Consider the following 18,923-nt stretch of genomic DNA (forward strand, 5'->3'; position numbering starts at 1 on the left):
TATGACGAACTGACCTGTAAAATCAAAACTTGTTTCTGAATGGTCATTGTGGCATTCTGTAATGAAAACCGTTCTGTATAATCTGCACTAACTGTATAATTAAGTCCTATACTGGCATCCGATGTCCTGCACTGCTAACTTGATGTCTCTCGTATCAATTCTCGCTCAAAATACGTTTTTCATATACATTTATTTACTTTTTTTAATAAATAGACATGTAAATGTAATAATGTAAAATAGATAGATACAATAATTATCACAAAACTAGACCTATGAGAGGGATCTTTTTCACATTGGTGTGATCAAACTGACAGAATATTATACCTTAAGCATGGAGAATTAAGTCAGCAACATCACTTTTGTTATACATTTTGACTTACAAAATGCCAAATGTTATGATCTCAAGACTGACAGTATAACATGGGATCTTCATTTGTTGTTTTTACTTGTTCATATTAAGGTTTTTTTGTTTTTTTGTTTTCATTTTTATGTAAAATACACCTTCGCTACAACTATTCCATAAGTCAAAAACATATAATTAAAAATAGAATATGAATAGACTCATGACTATTAATAAATAATCCGATCTATCAAGCAAATGACTGAAAGAGTGATCAGAATACACTGGGATAAAATGGAGAGACATACTATTACCTGAGGAAAAACGCAAAGCAAACTCAGGGAGAATCTGTTGAACATAGTGATGCTGAACTGCAGTGCCTTTATTTATAACTGTGGGTGGACCTTTACTGGAACCAAGAGCAACCTCTAAACAATCACTTAAACCAGTTTTTCCATTTCTTTTTAAGTTGTGTTAGTGTAACTATGGTTTGCATGCCATTTAATCGGTTTACTTTTCACTTTGATCTGTTGGGTACTGGTTGCTCTGATATTAAAATGCAATGAAAACAATAGCTAATGTACATGTCAGCCTAAAATCAGGCCATGTTCCTGAGATTTAAATCCTACTTAAGTGCATTAATTACCAATAAAGTTTGTCTAAATATCTTATTTGCCTAATGTGTCCTATACTGTTGAATTTTATTGTAGTCATTCTGACATGTTCTATCATGCATACTATTGTCTTGTTCCGGTCAGGCATTTTCACATCAAAAATAAGTCAATGCATAATAACAAAATAGATGTCTAGTACAATACAAGATAACAAAATAAGTCTTAATATCTTATGCACTTCTTTTTTATGCCAAAACTTTTTATATTTTAACTGGTAAACAAGATTAAAGAGAAAATGCATTTTTGCCGTGTAGAAGAAACATTTGTGTAGATGTGGATGGGGGGCTTGTGAGCAACAGTTCCTAAGAGCAGCAGAGATGTCACTGGTGAATCAACCAGATTACAATTCAGTCATGTTCAGTGTACAATATTAAAATACATACCTCGCCATTTTAAATCCAGACATGGGAATGTCAGCAAAGACCGAAACAAATGACAGGGTAAACTTCATCTGTGGGTAGAAGATAAGTAAAGCTATTAATATGACAAATATGACAAAAGGTATAGATAATATTTGAGAATGTAAGAATTTATGTTTGCAGTTTTCTAATTACCTCTTCTTTATGCCAGTCAGAAAAAAAGCTGTCCTTGGTTCAAAGTTGGGGGGATTTTGCATTCATTTAATTAACTACACTGGACATTGAAAGTCAAGTAAAGCATTTTGCATTGTGGGATACAATATTCAATGCAAGTTAGTGTAGTTTCAAAACTGTAGCTATCAAGATATTCCATCTATACATAAAAAACATACTTTGCACATGCAGTATTTATTGTGCATATTGAAGAAATAGTAAGAGTTGTATAATTCTCCAAACATAGCCCAGGACTTTAAATGCTGCTTTATAAACATAATAAAATGAGCACTTACCATTGCAGAGGACATGAAAGCACTTGACGGATTCAGTGTCTCTCTCTCTGGACTTCATACGCTGACTGCTTTTTTTTTGGTTAATTTTCCCTTATTTAGTGCTATTTTATCAACACCTAATCCTTTTTGGACCCCACTATGAAAATAGTTTTAGAATGAAAGCAACAAACATATGTTCAAATGCTCATTAAAGTTCAACAATTCCATTTTATATTCCATATGAAGAGGAAACAGCCAATTTCAGGGAGAGAAAAGTGGAACGGGACTGTGACATAAAGAGGGAGTGTTATGTAATATTTTTCAAAATGTATAAATCAATTTGGAGGCTTTAATTCAGAGGTTAATGGTTTCTAGCTTGTACAGATCAAATACTGTGTTTTGCACATGTCCAAACAATGGAAATATTGGGTGCGATTCAGACAGATTTTGGAAAAATACAAATGGCAAGTGTCAACATTGAACAGCATTTCCAAAAGAAACTAATATTCAAGTTTTTTTCATCTTTCAATGTCAATTACATGTTAACAAGACTATTCCAATAGCTGTAAAGCATGTAAATGTTTTTCTGAATAAAGTTTGTATCTGAAAATGATGCGTGTATAAACATAGTCCACTTAGCCAATAATTGGACATTTTATAGTCATCAGTTCTGCTTAATTCTTTTGCTATTTTGCTATTTTGAAATGCCAAAACAAAAAGTTTTGCATCTACAGAGCGCTGTTTAAAGCGGAGATTCAGAAACGAATCTTTTTAATCAGCCCCAAAATGTAATCAAATAAAATTAGTGTTTTTACTTGTGGAATGAGGTAGGCCTAAATCTGGAATTGTGTGACCTTGTTTAAATATAACTTTGTAAAGTTGACATGAAAAAAATGTAGACAGCTGCCAAATTCAGCAGCTTTGTGACATGTTATGATATTTGTATAATGTTTTCTTAAGCATTTGTCTGATTCCTGTATAGGGGACAGGTCGGGGCACAACCTAACGCTTTTTGGCTTTCTCTGTTTTTGTAAACCTACTTTGGGTTCCGAATATTTATTTTTTCACACATTCATTTCACACATCTAATACAATTATGTGGTTTTGTGTCATTAATACAGTGTACACTTTTTTCTTGATATACCCTGAAAGATTAGAGGTGAAATGTGACAACATGACCATTTGACAGCTTAAAATGTTATCTGAGCTAATAAAAAAAAATTGTACAAGACAAATTAAAATAATTTCAATTACATTTTTCATATAACATAATCGCATTTTTTAATAATTAAAAATAAACTAATACAGCTATACAGCATAGTTCAAAACATTTTAATAATTAATCATTTCTGAACATTGACTCTCAGTCTTTATTCACCTTTTTCTCATGGTTTCTCAATAGAATTAATAAAAGTATAGAATAGAACATCATAGTTCTAATAGGGGCTCATTGTAACACAGTGTTACAACATGGCCCATCTGCGCAACTGGGATTTAAACCCGTCGAGTGTCTTCTGTTGGTTAGATCAGAATTAAAGAATGATCTCAACTGTTAAATAACAGATTGGAGATCAAAATCATATCAGATTTGTCTCATTTTAAATAAACACAAAAAAAGAGATGAAAAATTAACATAAGTTTAAAAAAAAATCTCAATAAAGTGTTGATATAGCAACTAGTAAATAAACTAAGTTTCATCATGCTAGCATGTGTGGAAGTACCGATTTAAAACAAGTGTGTTAAACTAACCCCACATTAAGTTGTGCCCCCGCTCTCCCCTAATTATTAAGCATGCCGCTTTTGAGCTCAGATCAGTTGAAAAACGATTCCTTTAACAACTAAACATTCTTAAAAAGCTAACATTTCTAACCAGTAACTATGCTGATAGTATTTCAAATACAAGATATTTGTAGACTTCGTTAAAGGACCTATAAATTTGCATGTAGCAAATAATGGTGCAGGAAACAATGTCAACAAATAGCCTACAACAGTTGTCTTTTCATGCTAAACACCTTCCAGAAATACATATAAGTACACTGGGGAGAGATAATATATTCCTTGTGTGTTTATGTTTGTATTTAAAGCAGAACATATCTAATACCACAGTGCAGTGCAGACTATAAAGGATTCAACAATTGATAGTGACGTGTAGCCTATCATTCTGAGCATACCGTCCATTGTATTTAATGTCAGCTACGCCTCTAAAGTAAGAACTTAATATGAATTCACACTAGGCTTAAGCCACACGACTTTTAAAGAGTAATCTTTGAGCAAATATGTACTTAACACACCCGGAAACCAATCATGCTTGCATCCTGGTCAGAAACAAACGAGTCCTATGGGTTAAACGTGCCTCATGTATATTCATGACGTGGCGTAAAGTTACCTCAGATGATCAAACTGATTGGATAAAGGATGAAATGGGCGCCAGGCAGCTGGCGAATCAACGAATCCTACTTGGCGCTCAAATATGAATACATTATATGATTGGATGCTCCAGCCAGATTAACGTCAACGTCATCATGGCGTAATCAATATTCATGAGTTAAACCTTTGCTGTAGTAGGATTGGTAATTTGGCGTCGTGATCACCTGCGCCACAGGTGCGCGGTGGACAGATCGGAGTGAGATGGGTAATTCAGACTCCAAACTGCACTTCAGAAAAGCGGTGATTCAACTTACTACCAAAACACAGGTCAAGTTTACTTTTTATTTGGCATTTTATAACTTTTGTATAACTATGACTTTTATAAATGTTTGTGTAGAGTTAAAAATGTTCCAAAACGCTGTTAAAGTGTAACAGATGGAATACTATCGCTTGATGTCTTTTTCTTATTATCTCATATTCTTAAACTGTATACACCCGTTTGGAAATTTAAGCTTTGGTTTAATATTAAATGTTAGGTTTTTAAATCCTAATTCTATAGTTTTATGTCAAATGATTAAAAATTATGCACAGAAACGAAACGAGAGAGAATCAGAAAATGTATATAGATATGACAGCTGTGTATGTTTTTATTACATATTCAGTTCTGTTGTTGTCGTTTCTTAGTGAGTTTTTACAGGTGATGGTCATTTAAGGTGAAGCTGATGCTTTGTTTACATTTTCCCACTTTAAAAAAAACGCCTTGTTTGTAAAGGATTTAAAATAATAATCTACATTGTCCTGTAACAAAGACTGGTGAGGAAAAGTATTATTAGGCTATATTATATTCTATAAACAAATAAAATATATATATATATATATATATTGAATAAAGAAAATGAAGAATTCAGGGCCATTAACATGCTTTGCATTTAATTTGCTTTTGTTTTTTTAATGATTTTAATGAGAATTAAAGGGCAAGATGTACTTACTGTAATGGGAAAAAGGTATAAGGGAAGATGTCCACAGACAGTGTCACTAAATCCCATCTCAAAACTTTTATTGAATGGTTGTGCTTTTATTCATTTTAACTTATGAAAATTGTCCCGTGTGTGATTTTTACAGCCCGTAGAGGCCTCTGATGATGTGTTCTGGGACCAATTCTGGACTGACGTCAACTTGACGGCGCAGGATATTTTTGCTCTAGTTCCTGCGGCTGAGATCCGTGCGGTGAGAGAGGAGTCTCCGTCCAATCTGGCAACCCTCTGTTTCAAGGTAAATTATGGCTGCGTTTGAAATCGCATACTCTCTTGAGTAGGTACTTATTAAAAATAAGTAATTACTTAACAACCACTAAAAAAAAAGTATGTTCTATATAGTATGCATGTGTGTAGTATGAATGTAATTCGGACGTACTACATTCGCCATGCTGCGATTATCATGTAACCTACCAGCATCAGTTGCGTCGCTTCACTGCCATTCACAAATCCTCTCCCGTGGCCTCATGGGATATTAAAGAGTCCATCGTATGCACAGTCTCGCCGGAAGTAGTAGGTCATCCGTGTACTTTTAGCCTACTTTTTTATGAGTTCTGTGAATTTGGACATACTACTTTACTTTTGTCGCATACTGTTCTTCACCACTTTTTGCATTCGGGTCCATTTTGACCCAGGTATCAACTGAGGCTTAACTCATAATGTTATGCATGACTCGTATGTTATGTCGTATATTTTTTTTTTGTCTTTCCCATATCTCACACTTTGGGAATTTTGTTGACTATGCATGCATATTAATGAACCACTGTAGCATGAAAAGTTGTGGATTTTTTTCATCTAAAAGTTAAAGTTTATGCGCGTAAAATAAATGTATTCCAGAATAATATTAATGATGGTTTCTTAATATGTAGGTTTCCCAAATTTGGACTATTTTTGAGCAGTCATGAGGTATAAATTCAAATATATTTAAGAACTAATCATTACTTTAGCTTCAAAGTGTGTCTGTGTGTGTGTGTGTGTGTGTGTGTGTGTGTGTGTGTGTGTGTGTGTGTGTGTGTGTGTGTGTGTGTGTGTGTGTGTGTGTGTGTGTGTGTGTGTGTGTGTGTGTGTGTGTGTGTGTGTGTGTTTTGCAGGCGGTGGAAAGGCTCGTGTTGAACGCAGACTCGGGCTGTGTGTGTGAGAGAGACAGACAGACTGTACTGAGCTGCACTCGTCTGTTGACTCGGATTCTGCCGTACATCTTTGAGGATGCAGACTGGCGTGGTTTCTTCTGGTCCACCGTGCCAAAAGTGGGCAAGTCTGTTGTGAGTATTTCACTGAGGGATTTCTCATCATTGCTTTCTGTGTGATTAATAAAGTTCTTCAAATGGTTGATTCTGCAGTGCACACCCTCCCAGAGCGTGCATGAGCTGTGCACGCAGGTTTTAAGAAGAAGCACTAAAAACCTTTGCCTTGCATGAACTTTAAAGCATGAGCTGCGTGCGTGTGTGTGAGAGTTTGTTCTCCAGTGCATTTTTACGGTCTCCTGTTACCAGCCTGAACACTGCTCTGATTGTGACAGCCTCAAAGAACGACGGCGTATTAAATATCCTGTGATTAAAGAGATGAAGGGAGCAGAATGAGTGTATTGATGATGTGATTGTGTATATGAAACTCTTCAGAAAGCCAGTAGCTCCTCAAACACTGGTTAGACGAGCTTGTTTCCGAGTACTGTTTGGAAAAATAACATGAATTAATTTAGTGCGTTTGTGATTAAAAGCATGAGTTGTAGACTGACAGATTTTGTTGCCGCAGGATGAAAGCGATGACGAATCCACCCGGCCGTTGGCGGAGTCTCTCCTCACGGCTGTCTCTGATCTGCTCTTCTGTCCAGACTTCACTGTCGAGAGCCACTGCAGGACCACTGCGGTATGACCCTCTCCATCCATCCATCATTACTTATTCTGGCCAAGAACCTCCTGCTGATGTAGAAGTGACCAGCAGCAGTTTTTGTTTTAATAATGAGACTGTAAGCCACCATTCAACAAAATGGTCACTCTTTTAAATAAGAATGGCACGGCAGTCTCCAAGGTTGCACAGACGACTCTAAAGAAGTCTGTAGACACTTACGATTTATGCATTTGGCAGATTTGCTTTTATCCTAAGCAACTTACAGTGCATTTAGTGTAAAGATTTCAGCAGTATGTTTGTTTTTCTGCGTGATTCACAAACATTTTATCAGCATTTTTCGCATTAAATATTAACTTGATGTACCCCTGAGATTTTAAGTTACTAGTTCAATAATCTGACCATACATTTGCATGTTCACGGTGCTCTAATGTCACATGACTTGCAAATTGAAACATTTAATATTTAGTACTTGTTTTTACAAAAGATTTGTAATATTGACTATTTTATCACAAAAAAAAGTATTATTTCGAAAAATATATATATATATATATAAATATGGCACCTCTAAGTGCCATCTGAAAATTTCTTCTAGAATGGTCATTTTTATCAAGCTCGTATATTTAAGTTCAGTAATTTCACAATGCAAATTACCTATTAATTGTCATTTAAGTGAAATTACTGAACTTAAATATACGAGCTTGATAAAAATGACCATTCTAGAAGAAATTTTCAGATGGCACTTACAGGCTTTTGCATCTCAACTCTTCATGTATATATATGTCAAACCCAATAATTAGATTTCCTCAGAAGTGCTCATTGTTTCAGAGTAAATCCTACACCTATTTGTTTCAATGTATAACCTTGCAGGCTCTCTCTCTATAATATATATGTTTATAAATATTTATATTGTGTGTGTGTGTGTGTGTGTGTGTGTGTGTGTGTGTGTGTGTGTGTGTGTGTGTGTGTGTGTGTGTGTGTGTGTGTAGGATGGTGCTGCTGATATCCAGTCTATAGACAGCTGTGAGTTCATCTGGGAAGCTGGCGTTGGCTTTGCTCAGACTCCGCCTCTCAATCACACCTATGATTCCAACAGGTCAGAGATCGGCCCACTTCACACCGGCCACCTCGGCTGCTTTCATCTGATCAAAAATACAGCAGAAACAATAATATTGTGAACTATTATTACTATTTTAAACTGTCATTTATTCCTGTGATGAAAGCTGAATTTTCAGCATCATTACTCCAGTCTTCAGTGTCACATGATCCTCCAGAAATCATTCTAATATGATGATTTGCTGCTTATTATCAATGCTGAAAACATTTGTGCTGCTTTATATTTTTGTGGAAACAGTGATGCCATTTTTTTTATTCGGGATTCTTTGATGAATAGAACGTTCAAAAGAGCAAAATCTTTTTTAACATTATAAATCTTAACTGTCATTAATGATCAATTAAATGACCTCTGTGTTTCTGTTTCTCTCTCTCTCTCTCTCTCTCTCTCTCAGGGCAGAGTTGTTGAAGCTTTTGTTGACATGTTTCTCTGAAGAAATCTATCAGTCTCCATCTGACACGCACGCACTCAACCCATGGGTCTCGTTCTTTTGCTCTAGAGAAAACCGGTAACCACATAAGCGTTCATTTATTCTCATTGGTTGTGCTACATCACAATTAAAGTCTGCTCTCTCTGTCTCAGACATGCCCTGCCGCTCTTCACCTCTCTTCTTAACGTGGTGTGCGCGTATGATCCTGTCGGGTACGGTATCCCGTACAATCACCTGATGTTCTCTGACCAGCGGGGGGCGCTAGCTGAGCTGGCCCTGCAGACTCTGATCGTCTCACTGGAGCAAGAGCTTGTCGATGGCACTAACACAAACGCCAGCCTGAACCCGAACCCGAACCCGAGCACGAACACTGACACCGGCTCTGCCGATTACAACAAGAACACAACGACTGAAGGATGCAAGGTAACGACACACACGTGGTCTATGGCTGTGTTCAGAACAGCATGCTAGTATGTGTGATGTATGAAATATCTATGTTTGTTGTTGTGTATAGTATGTGATTTTTCTTTATGTGTGGATAATGACCTACTACATTAGTAAAAGCAATGCGTGATGTACCATTAGGCCTGTAACGATCATGCTGACGAGTAATTGTCATACGAATAATTGCGATTTGTTTTTTCAGTTTTGTTCATGTCACTTACAGTTGAAGCCTCATACATTTATTTATTTTACTTGGAAATGTAATAAAATAGGCCCTTTAATGCTCTGAAAATTTGTATTTATATAATTAATTATAATATCCTACATTATAATATGATGCAGTCTGATTATTAAACCCACAAACCTGAAAGACTTTTGACTATCTTTATGTATTTTACAACCATTTACAACCAGCAAATTATTGCAGTTATCTCAAATAATTGTGATTTAGATCGAATCACCACAATCAAATGATTAATCAATAAGTGTGACAGGCCTACATGCCATGTCAAATAAAATGTATTTGTATAGTGTTTTTTACAATGCACATTTTCAAAGCAGCTTTGCCGAAAATCATGATGTTAATGTTTGTGATATCTTAATATCTACATGCCTTAGTCACATTTAACAGATAAGAATTGGGTGATAATATAGTTACATTTTGGGATGATACAAGCAATCAACCAGCTGAGATTTGATATACAGAGTATTTTGTATGCATGCAGATACATTTGGATTTAATTTTCCAACTTTACTGCAATAATGCAGTTAACTATTTATGAGGCAATATAATCACAAGTAATGTCAACTTTAATGACCTCCCAGAAGTTAAGATAAAAATAAGTGAAATGCAATGCAGAAATAACTATTTGCTAGGTGATAACTGAATGCCACTTTATGAATTAAACATGCGTTAAACTGTAAGCACAAACTATGCATTGTAAATACAAATATCTGTTTAAATAGTAGCTTTTTTTTTTATTGAGTGCTGAATAAAACCGTTATAATTGACGTTTCGCTGATAGGCATCCTACATCTAATGTGAAAATATTCCCCTGGCAGTGGTAAATTAAGGCGGTATAATTTTCAGTACATTTGAGCCCGAAACAAAGCATGTCTGTGATTCCCAAGAATGCTGTCTAAGCGGCCTGCTGGGTTTTGAAAGAGAACATGTGTCTGGTATTATGATAGTTGAGTATTTCAGACGCTCCACTTGAGGATCAGATTTTACTAAATGATATGTTTCAGGTTACAAGAGGCGAAAACCTGTTTGTAAACTACCTGTCTCGAATTCATAGAGAAGAGGTGAGACACGCATAAACACTTCACAACCCCATCCTACCTTACATATGATCAGTATTCTCACACATTACCTTTATAATAATAATAATAATAATGCTTCATTGGAAGAATAATACTATATTTCTAAATGCATCTTTTTTTTGCCTGTAGGATTTTCATTTCATCTTGCGAGGAATCGGCCGGCTGCTCAATAACCCCCTGATGCAGACGTACCTGCCCCATTCCTGCAAGAAGATCCAGTTTGATCAGGAGCTGCTGGTGCTTTTCTGGAAACTCTGTGACCTCAACAAGGTGCCGCCTATTTTATTTTATTTTATTTTATTTTATTTTATTTTATTTTATTTTATTTTATTTTATTTTATTCTTTTATTTTATTTTATTTTTTATAAAAAAAAATTATTTATTTTTATTTAATTCAAATGATATACAAAATGAAATAAAGTATGAAAAAAAAAAAAAAAATTATTCAAAATAAAACAAAGTAAAATACATTATTTAAAATAAAACCAAATATGAAATAAAATAAATTTTCATTTATTTAACTCGTGTAATTAGTCTAAAAATTCAAGACTACTGGCACGGCATGGCTTTGCTCTGTTCTTCAGATGTTTTTACTTTTAGAAGTTCTTTTACATTTAATAGTGTTTTAAATACTTTTTCAGCTCTGTGCTTCCAGAAACTGCATTTATATACCTGTACAGTTCAGACCTTGACACTTCTTCATCTCTGTGTTTCAGAAGTTCCTGTTCTACGTGTTGAAGAGCAGTGATGTGCTGGATATTCTGGTGCCAATTCTGTTCTATCTGAATGACGCTCGTGCCAATCAGTGTGAGTATCTGATGCATCCGGTGTTACACGTACAACATAAATCCACCCATGTATTTTACCCTTCTACTGTACATTGAGAAACACTTTTTTTTTTTTTTTGTTAAATAATATGATGGTTTGAAATAAATTTATGAGTACTTTCTTATTTTATCATGTTTCTGATCTAATCAAATGAATTGCCCATTTTTGATGTGTCTTATTTTATAAAGTGTGGATGTGTAAAATCTAGGCATCTAGTCAGTGTTCATATGCATGTGTTCGCAGCACGTGTCGGTCTGGTGCATATCGGCGTGTTCATCTTGTTGCTGTTAAGCGGAGAGAGGAATTTTGGGGTGCGTCTGAATAAGCCGTACTGTGTGCGTGTGCCAATGGATATTTCAGTGTTCGCTGGGACTCACGCCGACCTGCTGATAGTGGTGAGAGAAACACAGAGACATGCATCTGCCTTTGCTATTGAAGATGGTTTAAAAGCCTCAAAGCAATACAATAAAAACATCATAACAGTCGTCCAAATTATTTGTTTGATTGTTTTTTTCACTATTTGTGTTTTATTCACAGGTTTAACTTGTCCTTCGATTAGCTCTCAAATCTCATTTGCACGTGCATTTTGAAACTTAGTGCATCATAATTATTTCTAAGAAGTGCATCCTTGATGAAGATAAGCTAATGAGATGTATGAACTGAATTGAATTGTTCCTTTGATCGACAGGTTTTCCATAAGATCATCACCAGTGGCCATCAGCGATTGCAGCCCCTGTATGATTGTCTTCTCACTGTTATAGTCAATGGTGAGTGCATTTGCTCAGAGAAAAGCATATGTTTTTTGAGAGATTGTTTCATTTCCTGATGGATCGTTGCTGCTGTTGTTTCAGTGTCTCCTTACCTGAAGAGTCTGTCTATGGTAGCGGCCAACAAACTACTGCACCTGCTGGAGGTTTTCTCCAACACCTGGTTCCTGTTCTTCTCACCTGCTAACCACCACCTGGTTTTCTTCTTGCTAGAAGTTTTTAACAACGTCATTCAGTACCAGTTCGATGGTGAGCGTTCTGAAGCTGCGTCGCTGTTGTAAATGCAGTCTTGACCAGTTCTGCATTTAAATGACTATTAACATAAAAAAGTGGAAGTGACAAAAGTCTAATTATTGAATGCAAATCATTTTAGCATATAGCATACTTTCTACAGCAAGCCTTGTTACACTTTTTTTTTTTTTCTTTGCAACCCTGATTTATTTTTATTTTTTGGTATCCACCTTATTTTTAACGTTGAGCAGATGCATTGTGAGCCTTCCATAGTCATTTGTTTCCAGTTTTACTTGTACAAATGAAAACTGTCTGTTTTGCTTCATGTTGCAAAATAGTTTTACCATTTACTGCACTTTTCTTCTAGTTGGCACTAATAAATCAGAAGTCTTGCACATTAAAAGTCAAGTCACCTTTTATTTCTACAGCGCTTTATACAATACTGTTTCAAAGCAGCTTCACAGTCATAAACAGGAAAATAATAGAAAATATGAGAAATTAAATTTATGCTGTAAAGCAGCTCTTAAAGACATTATTCAGCTCAAGTCAGTAAAAGTAAATCGCTTCCTTCCATGTTGCAAAATCGGTGGATAGAATGACATATTTAAGGAGAATGTGTTCAAAAGCATGACGATTGTAATTTACGTCTCATGCATTTGTATTCATCTGTATAATCAGGTAACTTTAACCTGGTGTACGGCATCATCCGCAAGCGCAACCTCTTCCACCAGCTGGCTAACCTGCCTACAGACGCCAACTCAATCCAGAAAGCTCTGCAGAGGAAAAGCCGGAGCAACAGCACCCATAATGCCGTCTTCATGGAGACCAACAACGCCTACAGCGCCACCTGCAGTGAGAAACCATATAAAACCACACCAGTGCAAACGGGCACTCTGAACGCAAGCTTGAAGGCCACGCCACGTATGTAACACACTTCATCTATATGTATACACACAGTTGCCCTCGGTATGTAGACTCGGGTTGTCAAACCCCTGGATGGCCACAGTCCTATACAGCGTTTAGTCCCAAACCTGCTACAACACACAAACCTGTAGTTTTCAAATAATCCTGAAGGACCTGATCAGCTGGATCTGATGCGTTTAAATAGGGTTGAAGAGTTTTCCACCCCTGACTATTAAAGGGATGGTTCAGAGTAAAATCAACCTAGGGTCCTTTGCACCATGACCTCGAGCCAAACACCCCCAGTAGTCCAAACTTCTACAGTAGTACAAATAGGTTCTGTACTCATAAAACGAGGCATTGGAAAGTTAAGTACATCAGGAGTTTTTTTAAATAACACTAGCCTGACGGCTCATGCTACCGCTAACCCGGACGTCGACGTCACTTTACTGGTTTGGGAACAGCACGTAAAAGTCCTGGCAGAAAGCGATGCATAAGGATGTCGTTAGTAACAACCGTTAAGTTGTTGTTTCCATCCATATGTTTTTAAGAGAATTTAGGGATATTGCATAAAAATATGATGGATGCAAACTGCAAAATGCACATAAAATCTTGCAGGTAACAAGACATGTATGTACAGTACCAAGTACGATGGAAACACATTTACTTGATGCTCATCAAAACACTCGTGTGATTGGTCCACCGGTTAGTCCAGTTCTCCAATCTTATCTCACACCATCTTAAATTTTGTCATTCTGAAATGCATGAGCAAAAGTCTGTCACAGTTATAAACTCTGATAATAATAACAAGTGGCAGATTGAACGGGATGAATGCCACGAAAAATTTTTGTTCAAATATAGGAATGATCATGTTGTTTCTACTAGCTGCTGTTCAGGTCATTCAAGATTCATATTTATTCATATTGATATTTATTGAAAGGTGAAGAACCACCATCTTCCTTGTCATAACTCGAATGACCGTTAAACATGTTTTACTGCACTTCATTGTTTTCAAAAGTAAATCGATATACTTGTTTTCAGAGAGATGTTTAACTGCGTTTAAAAAAGTATCACCTGAATGTATTTTAGAAATTTAGTCAATTTACAAATTATTTTTTTTTGTTAACTGAAGATCTCTTTACTGAAGACATGGCATCAAAAAATGAGTTGGTTCATTATGTTGCAGGCATCGATAAACTAACAGAAGCGTCGCAGGTTTCTGAGGATGGATCTACACTGTTACTGCAGAACACTGACTCGCCTCTCAGCCAATCAGATCGCAGCTCTGAGACACCAGTCAGAGACGCTGAAGCGACTTCAGGTGAAGATGACAAGGTACAGCATCGCTTGATGACCTCTGGCATTTAATATTTGTTTATTTCTTCTGTTTAGATCAATAAAATATGTTGTTGTTTTTTTTTGTTTTTTTTTAGAATTCGTTAAGTGAGGATTGTGATCTGAAGAGTCAGAAAAGCGTGTCGTCTTCATCAGACTGGACTCCTGCTCCGGACTGGGTGAGTCATGAAACCTCAGTTACAGACCAGTGCTTGTGAGGACCTCGAGTAACACTACAAAACACTCACATCCAATGAGTTTATCAATCTGTTCATGCTTTCTATCAGGTCCTCTCCTGGAAGAGTAAACTTCCTCTGCAGACTATAATGAGACTCCTGCAGGTGCTGGTGCCTCAGGTGGAGAAAATCTGCATAGACAGGTGAGACACGCACACATATATATTTATATATATATATATATATATATATATATATATATATATATATATATATATATATATATATATATATATATACACACACACAAGCACACTCACACATACACTCAGACTCGCACACACGCACTCTCACACATACGCACACTCACACATGCACACATACACACTCACACACATGCACACACGCACGCACGCACACATACGCACACACACACACACTCACACACATACACTCAGACTCGCACACACGCACTCACACATGCACACTCACACATATACAGACACTCGCACACATACACACATTCACACACATATACAGACACACTCGCACATGGACACATGAACACACTCAGTTGCACACATACACACACACATGCATACACTCACTCAAACACATATACAGACACACTCACACAGATGCACACATACTCACACTCACACACATATACAGACACACTCACTCACACATACACACTCACACAGACACACTCACACAGATGCACACATACTCACACTCGCACACATATACAGACACACTCGCACATGAACACACTCAGTCGCACACATACACACACATGCATACACTCACTCACACACATATACAGACACACTCACACATACACATTCACACAGATGCACACACACTCTCACTCACACTAACACACTCTCATTCACACACACACAACCACATCATGATCTCCCGCATGATGTTCCAAAAATCATCATACATTTAATCAGTTTTATAGAAATAGTGCAGAATCTGATATATTGCTCATATCGTTTCACAGTGCTATGGCCAGGTTTAAAGAACAGATTTCCAATGTGATCTCATAGTTTATAGTGGCATTTAACCAAAAACCCACTGATTCGGGACGATGGAAACAGAAGTGTTAAAATGCTAACTTGTTTCTGGGTTTTGGCCTTCAACAATACGTCATCCCCACTGCACTCTCTTGACTGAGAGACTCTTGTTGTTCTCGTAGAGGTTTGACGGATGAGTCTGAGATCCTGAAGTTCCTGCAGCACGGGACTCTGGTGGGTTTGCTCCCGGTCCCTCATCCCATCCTCATCCGCAAGTACCAGGCCAACGAGGGCACGGCTCTGTGGTTCCGCACCTACATGTGGGGCATCATCTACTTACGGTGAGTTCTGCTCTCCGTCTCCCTCTACAGGACAGAGAAGGAATACATGTATGGCAAGCCGTTTTAACATTTAATCATTTCAACCGACTAGTACTAGTATCTAAAAAATAAGTACTAGTACCTAATAAATAACTACTAGTATCTAATATATATGTACTAGTCACAATTGGAATACATACTAGTCAGAACTGAATAGTTGATATCTGAATGACAGATCCCCATAGAAGTCAATGGCAAAAAAATAAATAATTGTTACTAGTAACAAAAGAATAGTTACTAGTCACTATTGGAATAAGTACTAGTATCTAATGAATAAGTACTAGTATCTAATAATACGTACTAGTAACTAATGAATAAGTACTAGTATCTAATAAATAAGAACTAGTATCTAATGAATAAGTACTAGTATCTATTGAATAAGTACTAGTACCTAAAGAATAAGCACTAGTAGCTAATGAATAAGGACTAGTACTTAAAGGTACAATATGCAAGAATTTTGCATTAAAATATCCCATAATCTCAAGGCCAGTGTTATATATTTTGTTAAGTTGATTACTTACAATATCCCAAATGTTTCCAACTATTTTTAAATCGTGAGAAAATTGCGATTTTAACCAAGGAAACGGGGCGTTAGAGCAGGGGGGAGCTGGGAGTCGTCAGTCAATTGCGTCATATCCGCGTTACCCTCAGTTTCCGCTCGTACTGCCTGGATCCTGGACAAATGCGGAAGTTGTAGTTGTAGCGTCTATCAAGCAACACACGTTAGCTTGTTTCCTGCAGTCGTTATGGAACACATTTATTCTTTACCGATTGCAGCTGGTTCTGTCGACAAAGCATGCTTAATTTTATATTTTCCAAACGTAGCATTCGGTAATAGTTATGTTTATGTAAGGGAAGTATTATTGCTTTAGATTTGTGTTTAGTTTATTGACATTGTTTATCACGTCTGGTGTTTATGGCCATGTAAATAAATATAGCATGTGTTATACATAAAGATTAATCAGTATTTTGGCCAATGATGTGGGTATGTTCGAATGTACTTTTACAACAATTGTTTAGAACTCGTAAAACTGCGCAGCGTTATCACAACAATGAATTCGACACACAGTAACATCTATGATAACCAATTTAGTATTAAACCTTACTTTTCTTGCGGTTAATTCATTTTAATGAAATAAAAGTGTGATGAGGTTCAAGAGTTAGGAAGGAAGAAGACAGGGGTCGGCGTGACTGGGACTCGTACTTTATTAAAATAAAGCAAAACAAACAAAAGTCGTGCACAACGCGCATTCACCGTGGCAACCGCGACGGCACAAAACAGTTCAAAAATGAGAGCTCGGATCCACCGGTTTTCTTTCTCTGCGTCCAATTTTCTCTTCAGTCTCTCTCTCGTTCCAGCGCGCGGCTTAGAAGCGGTCTCTCCACGCGGATCACAGCAATAAGACACAGGTGTTCGTCATTTGCACTTGACCTACTTGTCTCTTCTCTCTCCCATTATAGACCGCGCTGAACCACGCCCCCCTCGCCACAAAAAGCATGTCATTATAAAAATAAAACTTAACCTCATCCATGAACATGATTTTTCGATACCCGTCTGACTGATTTACATCCACGGTGGAGTTTAAAATGACAGTTCCCATCATTCCACGCTCCTTCACATCGTCATCAAGCTACGCCGTTGTTGTTGTTTGGAATGTAGCGCCCTCTAGAGGCCAGAAATTCTTGCATAATTGTAGCTGGAATAGAGACTAGTATCTAAAAAATAAGTACTAGTAGCATGAAAATAGAGACTAGTCGGTTTAAATGATTAAATGTTAAAACGGCTTGCCATAATATGTGAGCATGAATACAAATAGTCAATTCAACATTTCTATAATCTATATTATATATATTTTTAGTGCTGTGCAACGATTAATCACATCCAAAATAAAAGTTTTACATAATATAATTATGTATGTGTACTGTGTATAATTATTTTGTATATATAAATATACACATATGCATGTATATATATGTAAGAATTGTAAATTATATTAAATTATATGTTTATGTGTGTGTGTGTGTGTGTGTATATATATACACACACACACTTTTATTTTGGATGCGATACACACACACACACTTTTATTTTGGATGCGATTAATCGTTGCACAGCCCTCATTTTTGTGATGTTTTGAATGTATTCACATGTGGCTAACATCTCATAAAACATAATAAAAGTTTCTTTTTTTCTTCTTGTTTTAGTAACGTGGATCCTCCTATTTGGTATGACACTGATGTCAAGCTGTTTGAGATCCAGAGAATTTAATGACATCAAGAGAATCGACTCAACAGAATTGATTCAGTTTCATTTCGTTCACTCGGAACAGAGAATTTAACTTCACATTATTTCTCCAAAATTTATTTCAATGCAGTTTAAGATTTAGTTTTCCTTGCCTTGTTTTTTGTGTTGTACAGTATATACGAATGAATAAACTGATGCTGCTCATTCCAACTCTTCTGTTATTTTTGACACCGTTTCATTTTCCGCTGTGAGTCGATCCATGAGAGCGGACACACAACCCTCAGGTCTCTGACCTCGTGAACAGCGAGAGGAGTGTGTGTTTATATTGGGGGTTTTTATGTTATTTTTACTGTAATAGTGTTCTGTGTGTAAATGAACTCTGTATATAAACTGAAGCAAAAACTTAATGCTGGAAAACCTGAATGCTGCATATATAGAAATACTATAAAAACTTTCTTTAATGCCATTTGGTCCAGTTTATTGTTTGCAAATCGAGAAACCTGTTCAAATTAGTATGGAACAGAATATTATATAATCTCTGAATGATACAGGATATTTAATGGGAAAAAGGTGAATGAGACTTAATCCGTCAGAAACTATTAATGATTTAATGATTGGACA

The 18,923-nt window shown here is 36.4% G+C and overlaps 1 protein-coding gene across 1 annotated transcript; it reads left to right on the forward strand.

The window, feature by feature from the left end:
* The first annotated feature begins 4,354 nt into the window (after window positions 1-4,354).
* On the forward strand, window positions 4,355-18,767 carry hid1b (HID1 domain containing b). The gene is made up of 19 exons (XM_084433945.1): window positions 4,355-4,555; window positions 5,351-5,500; window positions 6,354-6,524; window positions 7,015-7,128; window positions 8,097-8,203; window positions 8,616-8,729; window positions 8,804-9,074; window positions 10,344-10,400; window positions 10,548-10,688; window positions 11,135-11,225; window positions 11,490-11,641; window positions 11,935-12,013; window positions 12,098-12,262; window positions 12,923-13,165; window positions 14,331-14,479; window positions 14,578-14,658; window positions 14,767-14,858; window positions 15,860-16,018; window positions 18,263-18,767. The coding sequence occupies exons 1-19, from the start codon at window positions 4,490-4,492 to the stop codon at window positions 18,324-18,326; spliced, it is 2,466 nt and encodes an 821-aa protein (XP_084290071.1). The 5' UTR covers window positions 4,355-4,489; the 3' UTR covers window positions 18,327-18,767.
* Window positions 18,768-18,923: the final 156 nt, after the last annotated feature.

This window comes from Rutilus rutilus (genome assembly GCF_951802725.1).
Source record: "Rutilus rutilus genome assembly, chromosome: 16".
Taxonomy (NCBI): Eukaryota; Metazoa; Chordata; class Actinopteri; order Cypriniformes; family Leuciscidae; genus Rutilus; species Rutilus rutilus.

Bases quoted from the DNA above. Each gene is read 5' to 3' on its own strand.
- hid1b (XM_084433945.1), top strand. From the start codon at position 4,490: ATGGGTAATTCAGACTCCAAACTGCACTTCAGAAAAGCGGTGATTCAA. The intron at 5,501-6,353 runs GTAAATTATGGC...TGTGTTTTGCAG, and splicing joins TGGCAACCCTCTGTTTCAAG to GCGGTGGAAAGGCTCGTGTT. The intron at 6,525-7,014 runs GTGAGTATTTCA...TTGTTGCCGCAG, and splicing joins CAAAAGTGGGCAAGTCTGTT to GATGAAAGCGATGACGAATC.